The sequence below is a fragment of the Carassius carassius genome, chromosome 14 (assembly GCF_963082965.1).
Source record: "Carassius carassius chromosome 14, fCarCar2.1, whole genome shotgun sequence".
Lineage (NCBI taxonomy): Eukaryota > Metazoa > Chordata > Actinopteri > Cypriniformes > Cyprinidae > Carassius > Carassius carassius.
This window is the reverse complement of record NC_081768.1, coordinates 1821577-1834398: the sequence shown is the minus strand read 5'-3', so window position 1 is coordinate 1834398 and position 12822 is coordinate 1821577. Positions and strand designations below refer to the sequence as shown.

At 42.9% G+C, this 12822-nt stretch overlaps 1 protein-coding gene across 1 annotated transcript in view; it reads right to left on the bottom strand.

Annotated features, from left to right (window-relative positions):
• nid1a (nidogen 1a) overlaps positions 1-12822 on the bottom strand; it is a 35984-nt gene that overhangs the window by 8361 nt on the left and 14801 nt on the right. Inside the window, exons 6-12 of the mRNA XM_059565670.1 lie at positions 12537-12788; positions 11698-11898; positions 10682-10915; positions 4420-4557; positions 3871-3999; positions 2727-2870; positions 1742-1861 (exon numbers count right to left, since the gene is read on the bottom strand). Of these exons, the coding sequence (XP_059421653.1) occupies positions 1742-1861; positions 2727-2870; positions 3871-3999; positions 4420-4557; positions 10682-10915; positions 11698-11898; positions 12537-12788 (1218 nt within the window). The remainder of the gene's footprint in view (positions 1-1741; positions 1862-2726; positions 2871-3870; positions 4000-4419; positions 4558-10681; positions 10916-11697; positions 11899-12536; positions 12789-12822) is intronic.

Sequence of the window (12822 nt, the reverse complement as noted above, 5' to 3'; positions counted from 1 at the left end):
TGCTATTTTTAAATCTTCAATGTATTGCCATTATAAAATAACTTTATTATTGTTTATTTAAATCGGCTATCTGCCAAAAGTATTGGAAAATGATCTGCATACGTGACTTTTTTTCAAGTGCTTTAAGCTTTAAAGGGGTTAAGTAGCACATAAACGCACATAAACCTGGTACTAGTAGTGTATTTATTACATCCCTGCTCATGCTATTGTAGTATTGTATTGTATTGTAGTCTTTATTAGTAGTTTAAAGATTATTTGGCTAACATGAAAAGCGACTGACCCACATAAGTATGTGAAAACTATTTGCTGTCATCCAGCAGAGGCTCAATGCTAAAGTTAACCTGTCAAACCTTGACCCCTGGGCTTATGCAGATTGTCAACAGAACCGAGATTAAACTTCATCTCTTTCTAAGAATTTCCAGTATTTCCACTGAAAATCAATCAGTGCTACAGCTCCGGGGTTAAACCTGAGACAGATATGCTCACGTGACATTACATCAGTCTAAAGAGCTCCGTCTGCTCGTCCCTGGAAAGCAAATCAGGTTACAATAACAAAACTCAACTCTCTGCACACTAATCAATACCATTACTACCACAATCACGACAGCGCTCATAATCAACACGACACACTGAAGACAAACGTGCCTTAGGCACTCTAAATATTTCAGTCTGAATACACACACACACACACACACACACATATAAATCTTCAAAAATAATTCAATCTTCAAAATCAGATACATTATATTTAATATTTTATTTTTTTTATTAGATTTTCACTCTTTTTAAAATACTATTTGAAAAGGAAAAGACTTCATTTGAAGCGTTTATATTTAAAAATTAAATGGAATAATAACTTTTTTTTTATATACTTTAGTATAAAGTCTATTATTATGCTCACCAAGGCTTAACCGATTTAATCCAAATATGGTAAAAAACCCAAATATTCTTATTTAAATTAACTGTTTTATCTTTTGGATATATTTAAATGTGCCATTTACTCCTGTGATGCAAAGTTGAATTTTTGAAGGACAAATCAATAAATTTTTTTACAATATATTCACCTTGAGAACAGCTATTTTAAATTGTAATAGTTTTTTCATTATTTTGATCAAATAAATGCAGCATTGGTGAGCAGTACAGACTTCTTTCAAATATATATATATATATATCAAACTAAATTATTGACCAGTTAATTTTGACTAGTATTGTTCATTTCTGCTAAAAGTTTATCTTGGCAGTTTTAATGGCAACATATATGACCTTCAAGCTCATAAAATTCAACAATATTGATGCCATGGGGTCCTAAAACTCTGAGAAACCAAAGCAGCTGGTCAGTTCCCAGCAGACACGCAGCTGTCAAGCTGATTTTCACGGCGGCAGGGTCAAGCCATGACATACCTCGGGGATCGAGGGGTCAGGTCGTGTTGTAATATTTAAAGAGTCGAGGGCTGTCTCTCATTAGAACAACTGATACTGTTTGTGGCATGAACTGTGGGTAAAACGGCTCCGAAATAACAGCATAATGAGCTGTTGTCTCCTATAAACTTTGTGATACTGTAGTGTTGCTCAAGGCTAGATACTCATGCAATGACGCACAGATGATTCTCCAAACCACAGCGTCCAAAAACCTAATGAAATTCTCCAAATATGCTAGAAAGTGGGATTTAGCAGAACTATAAATAAACGAGCTAAGCTGTTTGTGAAGTTTATGGGTCATTCATTTAAAGCTACGGTCTACCTGTAGAGCAGTGGAAACCATCGCCATGGAAACCAGGGTTACATTGACAGGTGAAAGATCCAGGTGTGTTGAAGCAGACGGCACTTTCATGACACTGATTCACCTGACACTCGTCGATGTCTGAAAGAGAGAAAGAAACAAACAAAGAAAATGTACCAATTAAATTAAAAATGTTTTGCAAAAAATTATGTAAAATGTTTAAAAAATAAAAAGGTAAACAAAATATTTATGATCCCATTTATACATACTGTATACACATTAAATATATGTATGTATAATGCTTTAAATTTATTTTCTACAGCTGTTTCTGATTTTATTACATCATACGCAGTGCTTCATAAGAAGGAAAGAAAGAAAAATAATTAATAAGAAATTATATTTTACTTAAATGACAATTAAATACAGTGAAAATGTAATTTAATACATACATTTTAATGATACTAAATTAAATACTTGAATAATACATTCATTATAATTCAATAATAAATGTTACATTTTAAACAAATGTTTAACATTTAAATAGTGGATACATTTTATAAATTTGATGCAACAAAGCTGCGTAATAAAGCTGAAAATGAATGAATTATGCAGTTAAAATCATATAATTTCATTTGTATTGTTAAAAAAATCTTGCATTTACAGAAGTGGCTGACCAACAGGAGATTTAATGACCAATATTTATATGCAATTTAATAATAATATGTTTAAAACAAAATGTATTCAAATTAAATTAAAATTAAAATATTATATATATATATATATATATATATATGTTTTTTTTTTGTACACTATCTTTTGACCAGACTGTTGAATATACACTAAGCCGAATGAACACTTTTAATAATTAATCAATCATGCAAATTAATTACCAAAAAATGGCCAAATATCTGCTGATGGATCAGCCAGGAAAACATTAAAGCGGTGTGTATTATTCTAATAAATGTTATGAATGAAAGCCTGTCTGTCTAGAGGAGCACAGTCCCACCCTGACAGCTGCGTCCATCTCCCATGAACCCTGGCAGACAGGAGCAGATGTAGGACGATCCTCCGGTGTAACTGCAGCGAGCACGCTCAGGGACGTCACAGTCATGAGTACCGATGCGACACGGGTCCACGGGACGCTGCACCGCTACAACACAACACAACACCACTCATTCATTAACTGTCCCTGCAGGAATCACACATCTCAGAAGAGATCGCTTGAAGATCTCAATCTCATGTCTCATTTAACTGAGACTTCTGATGAAGTCTACAGCTTCTTTGATGTTTTATGATCTCCTTTAGAGATGGTTTGCTTTACAAAAAACTCAGAAGTTGATCATATATACTAATATGCATTATATATATATATGTGTGTGTGTGTGTGTGTGTGTGTCTTATATATTATGATTTAGATTATGTTTAGTATATTGCAAGAAAAGAAAGAAAGAAAGAAAGAAAGAAAGAAAGAAAGAAAGAAAGAAAGAAAGAAAGAAAGAGAATTTCTTGATTAAATCACTTGTTCAGTATTTCTGGGTGAATCTTAATACCTCAAAATAAACAGAAAGGAATAAGATATTTAATATTGCTTTAAGAAAATTAATTATAGGGCTGTTACGATTTTGTGCTTTTAATAACAATTAAGCACATTTAAATGTTTAATAAATAAATGGAATACACCTTAAAATTAAAAGTAGATTATGCATTTATTAAATTTAAATATCAAATATGTAGTACATTTAAATATCGAATACATAAAAAAAAATCAAAGTATTAAATTTAAATATTGAATAAAATAAAATGTTAATTTTAGATAAATGTGCAAATGAAGTGCAGAAGGCATTTAAGCTCAACCTCGTCATGGAAAAGAAGATCTCATTCATGGGTTTTCCCTCTCACAGAAGACCAGACCTAACAAGAGACGTGGTGTTAGTTTCTAACGTCTTCCCATGAAGATCAGGTCTTATGGTTTTATTTAGATTATATTTAGTCCATGACTCTAGAGTTGGTTTAGCACTGTGGACATTTCGTGATGCAGATCAGCTGCTTTTAATTTTAAAATCTAAACAGCAGGGGGATTTTCTCAACAAATAACGGTGACGAATACAAACAGAGAAAAACACTCATTGACTCATGAGATGCTGGCGTACCAACACACGTCTGTCCGTCGCTGGCGAACTGGAATCCATCCCGACACTCGCAGCGAAACGTTCCCGGCTGGTTATTACAGACGGCGTTTGGCCCACAAATCTGAGGAGTTTCCGTGCATTCATCGATGTCTGATGAGAAAAGAGAAGCAGACCAATCCTGAGGATTTCCTCTAGCTCTTTTAGACAGAGACAAACTGCTTTAATGCTATCCTAAACAAAAAGACTTCCTCTGTCACATTCCCAACGATGATACAGTCGCTTCTCCTAATTAATGCTCTTTAAGATAACATCTGTCCTATTTTTGTGTAATTTCCTTTAAGCAGCAAGTGATGGGTCACATCCGTAGAGGTCTGGGGGAATATTCAGGCGTCTGATTAGAAGACAGCTCCCTTAGGAAGCCAAGCAGTACTTTCATGGATAAAAACTCAATTTCTCTTCAGATGGAAGCAGATTGGTGGCCCGTTTTAAGAGGGAAATGAAACAGGAAATTGTTTTAATTGACATGATGGACTGAGGATTGATTTAATTATCCAAAATCAGTGATGGTACCATTGCAAGCGCGTCCGTCTCCAGTAAAGCCTGCAGCACATTCGCATGTGAACTGGTTTCCTTGTCCAGGTCTGCAGACGGCGTTGGTGTCGCAGCCGTGTCTGCCAGTGAAGCAAGCGTTTTCTTCCGTTTGTCCACCTGCGGATGTGGTATAAAAATAAACTGTTACTTCCCAAGAATATTATAATACAGTCAAAGAAAAATCTGCAGAGTTTATATCTCACAATTGAGTTTATAACTCACAATTCTGACCTTTTCTCACAATTCTGAGTTTATAACTCACAATATCTCATAACCAATTTTATATCTCATAATCGAGTTTATATCTCTTATAGCTGAGAGTTTATATCTTACAGTTCTGACCTTCTCTCTCCCAGTTGTTTATATCCAGCAATTCTGACTTTTTTTCAGAGATGTGAGTTAATATCTCACATCTCTGTTTATATATTATAATTTAGTTTATATCTCACAATTAGTTGTATCACTAAATTTTGACATTTTTCTCACAATTCTGAGTTTATTTGTCGCAATTCTCAGTTTTTACCTCGTAACTGAGTTCATATATCACAATTGAGAACTCAGTTCAGACCGTTTTTTTTCTAAAAATTGTTTATAACCTGCAATTCTGACTTCTCACAATCCTGAGTTTATATCTCACAACAGTTCTCTTACGAGAGTTCTCTCGTACTGCGTCTTAGCTAAGACGCTACGGGAAAAGTCTCTTTTCACGATACACTGAAGCAAAAAATTATCCTTAATTTTGTAATATTGTAAAACGCATTTGCAGCAGCATACAGCCATAGGCGAGACGGCTCGCTCGCTCATTGGCTGCTCTGCGGCAACTGCATAAGCCTATCGAGCGCAGGCTGATGCAACATCAGACCTTCGCGCCCTCCATGCCACTTCCCGCCGAAACGGGTGTGGCCTAGCCCTATAAAGGGAGCTCGAAAAGGCTGACTCACTTGATTTTTCATCTCTTCAGCGAAGCTCACGCAACGTTGATCACGAGAAGAAGCAACGCGTCGTCTGATAAGCATCTCAGCGGGACGAGCCATTCCTGAAGCTGCTGGCCAACGCCGCCTTCCACTGCCGTTCCTGCTGCGCTCTCCGGCGCCCATATCCTTTTCAATTCTTTTATATCCTGTGTGTGTTCGCCCTGCAACACACACTCGTAAAAGAGCTGCGTCTTTTTAAAGATGCCTTCTTGCGGCTCGTGCAGAGCCCCACTCAGCGAGGGAGACCGTCACGTCATCTGTGTCTCCTGCCTGGGTGAAGATCATGCAGCGCTCGCGCTCGCTGACGGCGGATGCCCTCACTGCGAGCTGCTGTTAATGGTGACTCTGAGGACTCGCTTGGCATTTTTCTCAGAGCCTGCATTGCCCGGCGCCGCTCTCAGCGGTTTCCGGAACCTTCTCCAGCCCGACCGAGCTCGCCGGTTCGCCTTCCTGCTTCACCGGCTTCCCCTGCATCACTTCCCGATGGCCAGCGCCCGCTGTCTGCCGCCGCGTCTTCCGAGGAAGTTGATCTCAGGGCCGCGTCGGGGGAAGAGGACACGTGTTCTCTGCTAGCTTCGGGCAGCGAAGGCTGGTCGGGCTCCGGGGATCTCGCGCTTTCTGCTCAGAAGCCCAGCAGACGAGCTGACATCGAGAAGGAGCTGATGCGAGTGCTAACGCTGGCCGCAACGAGCCTCGGCCTCGAGTGGTCTGCACCAGCGCTCCCCTCTCGTTCCCGGCTGGATGGTAGCTATCTTCCAGGTGAGCGTACTTCTCCGAATGCAAAGCCCGCTCCATTTCTTCCTGAGCTTCACGAAGAGGTGGCAAAGGCTTGGAATGCTCCCTATTCAGCACAAACTCGTTCGTCTGTCTCACCAGCATTCTCCACACTGGATGATGCTAAAAACAGAGGCTACCAGTCACTTCCGCCGGTGGAACAGGCGATAGCGACGCACCTTTGCCCGCCCTCTGCTGGACGGCGGACGAAAGCGGTGTTGCCATCTAAAGCCTGCCGCATGACGTCATCTCTGCTTGCGCGGATCTTTTCTGCTGCTGGGTAGGCTGCGTCTGCACTACACACCATGGCCACGCTGCAGATATTCCAGGGTGATCTCCTCCGTAAGCTGGACGAGATGGGACCTGAGGCTATCTGTCTCGCGGATTTGAGGAGTGCTTCGGATCTCTCTCTTCGCGCTACTAAATCCGCTGCACAGGCCATGGGACGAGTTATGGCTTCCGCTACTGTGGCTGAGAGGCATCTATGGCTGACGCTCTCAGACATGGCAGAGTCTGAACGCGCTGCGTTCCTCGACGCCCCGCTGACTCCCGCTGGGCTCTTCGGATCTTCTGTCAACGAGTTCGTTGAGAGATTCGTCGAGGACCAGAAAGCGTCTCAAGCGTTCAAGCACTTCCTCCCGAAGCGCTCCGGTTCTGCAGTGAGTCGTGCTAGACCGGCCCCGCAAAGCTCTCAGCCACGCCCCCCGCCTCCTGCTGCTTCATTGCAACAGCGTCAGCAACGCAGCTCGAGACCCCGCTCTCGCTCTACCGGCCGTCGCCCCGTGCCGCGGTGACCACGGCAGAGGATTACGGTGAGGCCGGAAGCCCCGAAGTCATCCTAGCACTCCTAGGAAAGCGCCGTTGTATGAGTCCCGATGCGGCCGAACTCTCACCCAAGCGCGCCGCTGTTTCAGTTCCAGGAATTGTGACTGTCTCAGCGTCTTCTGCAATGCGCAAGCCTGTACAGTTGCCCGCTTGCCTGCACAAAAAAACCCAGGGCTCGCGCCCATAGAAGCGACTCAGGTCGATCGCGCGCGCTACATAGTAAACGTGCCCACTCCTCAGTGCCCACAAACACTATGTCACACACGTCATGTGGTTTCTGTAAAAACGAAACCTGTGCACGTTCGTTCTGCCCAGGCAGACAGCGATTCAAAAGCAGTAAATGTGCACGCTTACAGCCCACAATTACTCACAGACAGCACGAGTCCCACGGGACCCGCTCAGCCCTCCCTCACTCGGTTAAGCACCGTGGCGGGGTCGAGGGCGAGCGATCTGCCCGCTGTGATCAGCGCGCTCCCCGCCTCAAATGTCACAGGCATAACGCCCATGTTACAGCACATCGAAGTGCTGCCGTTGCCCAGCCAACAGAGCGTGCTTCGCATCCAACCCTTAGCCATTCATGTAGACGCATTGTCAGCGCTTCCAGGGGTTTCGGATTGGGTGCTAGACATTATAAAGAGAGGCTACTCGCTAAAAGTTTTTTTGACGCCCTCCGCGCTTTTTAGCGCGCGTCGAAACTACGGTCAAAACAGAAGTAGCACACCTACTTCGAGCCGATATATCAAAACTGTTGAGCCTGTATCTCAAGCTCAAAGCGAAGGGGGGCTGTACAGCAGATACTTTCTAGTGCCCAAGAAAGACGGGGGTTTCAGACCCATACTGGATCTAAGACAGCTGAACAAAGCATTGGCGAAACACAGTTTCAAAATGCTTACAACCAGGAAACTCCTCGCGCATATTCGCAGAGGAGACTGGTTCATGTCGATAGATCTAAAGGACGCGTATTTTCAAATACAGATAGCGTCACGTCACAGGCGATACTTGAGATTCGCCTTCGAGGGCCAGACATACCAGTATACAGTCCTGCCGTTTGGCTTGTCCATGGCTCCTCGTACGTTTACGAGGTGCATGGACGCAGCGCTCGCTCCTCTCAGACTCAGAGGCATGCGAGTGCTGAACTATTTGGACGACTGGCTGATTCTGGCTCAATCACGATCAGAGCTCGTGGAACACAGGGCCATTTTACTCGATCAACTCGATAAACTCGACTGGTACCAATCAGGTGTAAGCCTGGGGACGGACGCCTCCACTTCGGGATGGGAAGCGCTGCTCGAGGGCAGACCGTTCTTTGGCCTGTGGTCAGAACGGGAAAAGCTCCAACATATCAACTGTCTGGAAATGCTGGCAGTGGAGAACGCGCTGACGCGCTTTTGTCCCCGAATCAAGGGCCACCACGTCTTAGTCCGTTCGGACAACATGTCTGTGGTGTCCTACATAAATCGCCAGGGCGGTCTCAGGTCCCGAAACCTCGCTGAGAGCAGTTCATGTACCTGGGCTACAGAATCTGGGTCCAGACAGACTGACCAGAAACAACATTCCCACGGGCGAATGGTCTCTACACCCACAGACAGTCTGAGGACTGCTGTGGGAGAGATTTGGCAGGGCGGAAGTGGACCTCTTTGCGTCCCACGAAAACACTCACTGCCCCGCGTTCTTTTCCAAGAACGAAAGCGCGCTGTCACAAAGGTGGCCGTGCTGCCCGCTCTATGCTTTTCCCCCCGTCTCCCTCCTTCCGCAGGTGATAGAACGGGTGAGGGAAACAAGATGCTCAGTACTGCTTGTAGCACCACTTTGGAAGAACCAACCATGGTTTCCAGATTTGATGCAGTTAGCAGACACTGCCCCGTGGCCAGTGCCGTTGAGGAGGGACCTCCTCTCGCAGGCCAGGGGCTCGATTTGGCACCCTCAGTCGGAGTTGTGGTCCCTCCATGTGTGGGCGCTCAACGGTTACCCGCTGATCTCTCAGTGGGAGTGCTAAATACTATCACTCAGGCTAGAGCTCCGTCAATTCGACGGCTATATGCCTCGAAGTGGTCAGTATTCTCCAGCTGGTGCACAGCTCGAGGATGTTCACCCCTTAGTTGTGAGGTGATGGAGGTTCTCTCCTTCCTACAGGAGCTGTTGGATAAGGACAGAGCCCCCTCCATGCTCAAAGTTTACGTGGCGGCTATCGCAGCGTTTTCTGAGACAACGCTCGGTCAGTCAATAGGAAGGAACGATTTGGTCATCCGCTTCCTTAGAGGAGCTAGGAGGCTAAATCCTCCCAGACCTCCTTCAGTCCCTGTATGGGACCTCTCGACGGTTTTGGAGGCCATGAAAGGTTCCCCTTTCGAGCCTATCCAAATGATTAGCCTCAAACATCTGTCATTCAAGACAGTGTTTTTAATGGCTCTCGCTTCAGTGAAGCGTGTGGGTGACCTGCACGCGCTCTTGGTGAGCCCGGCGTGCTTGGAGTTTGGTCCTAATGACTCAAGAGTCATACTCAAACCTAGGCACGGTTATGTGCCGAAATCCCTCAACACACCGTTTCAGGGGCCTTCAGTGCCCACTGGGTGTCAGAGCACACTCCACAAGAGGCGTCGCCTCAACGTGGGCGTGGTCTAGTGGGATTTCCTTATAGGATATATGTATGGCATTTCCCCCTCCTGTTCTAGGACTCTCTGTGAGTCCCTTTGGTGATTGTGCACTGTAAATCCTGGGCGTCGCTTCCAGGTTTATTGGTGTGTGATCTCTGCACACACGGCGTTTTTCATTGGGTTCCCGTAGCGTCTTAGCTAAGACGCAGTACGAGAGAACTCTCGTAAGAGAACGTACTCGGTTACTAATGTAACCTCGGTTCTCTCTAGAAGAGGGATCGAGTACTGCGTTCTCTGCCGTGCGTACGATTCACTCTGGTTCGCTTCGGCGATTAAATAAATCAAGTGAGTCAGCCTTTTCGAGCTCCCTTTATAGGGCTAGGCCACACCCGTTTCGGCGGGAAGTGGCATGGAGGGCGCAAATATTTGCATAATGCTGCCCAAATGTTCACGCAAAGAAAGAAGGCGTGGTTTCAGTAACACGGTTATTGTTGAAGCAGTCATGTCAGGGAGATGTGTGTATATCTAGGAGAAAGCAAAATAACTTTATTTGGCCTTCCAACAGTAGATGCATTTAGGAATCTTTAAGATTACTTAATACTTAGTACAAGTTACAAGAGACCACCGTTTCGTGGACCTAGGAGAGGAGGTCATTCTGACTTTATTACGACAATCTGGTGCTTCTGAATCAGCTATTGGAAGTATGTTTTGTTATTAGTTTAAGTATATGCTATTGACTGTTCAAATGTGAAGTTTTGCATGTTCTGTGTGTATGTGTGTGTGAGAGAGAGAGAGAGAGAGAGAGAGAAAGAGAGAGAGAGACCGGGTCTCACACATAACAGTGGAGTCAGCTGTCTTAAACATCCGTGGCTTGGTTTTAACATCTGGCAACTGCAAGCATGAATGCTTGTGCAGGCTTGTTAACAATGTAAGATAATGCAATTGTCAAATGAAAAATTTCCAGGATAAATAAGGCAAATTATACTTAATTAAGAGAAGCAGAAATCTTGGTCATGATTAAAATACTATTCATCGTGTAGCCGTGGCAAAATATTTTCTCAGATCTGCCCTTACCATTGACGTCTCCAATCTTGTTACTCATGGCGTAACGCAAGAGTTGTTGACCCCTATCATACATGACGAACACCTGGTCAACACTGAGCATCTGTGTGGACGGCAAGGCTCTGACCACTTCATCGTGCTGGCAGCCCTGAAACGTGATGGTCTCTCTGAATTTGTAGCTTCTGCTTTGGGTTGATCCGTCCTGCATACTGATCACATACTCCCGTGTAGATGAAGCGGTGATCACTGACCGAAGAGTCACAGGAGTCAATAGGTTTCATAATAGGACTTTTACAAAAAGCAAGACATATTGCTAAAGCAGATACTTCGCATCATGCATGCATACTGCATACTCATGCATGTTTTATCATCCATAATCATGCATGCATGTTTTTTAATGCATCCTCATGTATGTTTTATCATCCATATTCATAGATCCTCATACATGTTCTATAATGCATCCTCGTTTGTGTTTTACTCAACATACTCATGCATGTTTTACCAATCATATTCTTTTATACATATTTTATAATGCACCTTCATGCATGTTTGATCATACATATACATCCTCAAGCATGTTTTATCATGCATACTCATACATCCTCAAGCATGTTTTATCACGCATACTCATACATACTCAAGAATGTTTTATCATGCATACTCATAAATGTTTTAACCGTATTCATTTTATGCATGTTTTATAATGCATCCTCATGCATACTCATTCATGTATTACTCATGCATACTCACATTTTATCATCCATACTCATGCATTTTTTATCACGCGTACTCATAAATGTTTTAACCGTATTAATTTTATGCATGTTTTATCATGCATACTCATGCATGTTTTATCATGCATACTCATACATATTCAAGAAACTTTTAACATGCATACTCATGCATATTTTAGAATGCACACTTATACATACTTATTTGTGTTTTATTGTTGCATTTAATTATTTTATTATTATGCATAATCATTATTGTTTTATGTATACACATGCAGTCATGATGGTTTGACTCACAGTTGGTACTGTACTGGTAGATCTCTGTGTAGGGGTCGATCTGAACTGTGGCTCCCTGAGGAACCTCAGGAATCTTTCCTTCAAGTCTGGTGTCAACCATCAGGTGGTCGTGCTCATCAATGCCTTTGAACTCCTGAGATATAGTCAACCTTTCCCCTCCTGGCTGGAATGTCACATCGGCCTGACGTCTGAACACTCCGCCTGACAGACACATGAAAGAGGGAGTGAGAGGCTGGATTTCAAACATACTGTATCATCACACAGCAAACAACTCAAACCCATGTGTCAAAACAGAGAGTTCACTGAAAATACATTGATTTTTAAAGGAGTGTTTATCAAAAAAAATATTTGCTGCATTCTGACTCTTCCCTCACAACACATCTGAACTACTGAACAATGAAGAAGGATCTAGCTATCTAATTCAGGAGTTTTTAATGTTGTAGATACCAGGGACAAACAATCCTAAAATATATATGCAGCTATATATTTTTTATGTATAGAGATCTAATTTATATCCTTTAAAAATATCTATCTATCTATATAGATCTATGTTTTGTCATGCATACTCATACATACTCAAGAATGTTTTATCATGCATATTTATACTTACTCAAGAAAGTTTTAACATGCATACTCATGCATATTTTAGAATGCACACTTATACATACTCATTTGTGTTTTATTGTTGCATATATAATTGTATTATTATGCATACTTATTATTGTTTTATGCATGCACATGCGGTCATATTTATTTTATTTTATAAAAATATTAAAAATGTGAATTCAGATGGCTCTTATTGAGGACTCCTCTTTATATGAATTCTCTGAGAATCTCACCAATGATGCTGAAGCCGTTCTTGAAGCCCGGCTGCTGAAGTGCAAACGCCCAGCCGATGATTCCTCCGACGGATGACAGCGGCTGCAGAGAGAAGCCGACAATCGCTGGAATGGCGCTGATGGCCACATACGCTCTGCCGTCATTCACCACCACATACGAGTGGAGATCGTTACTGGCAAAATCCACGGGCACCTCTGAGTTTCCCACAACCACCCTGCCACTCACTTTACCATTCATCCTCTGAGGAATACCTGGGAAAGATCATCAGACATCATTAGCTTTTCT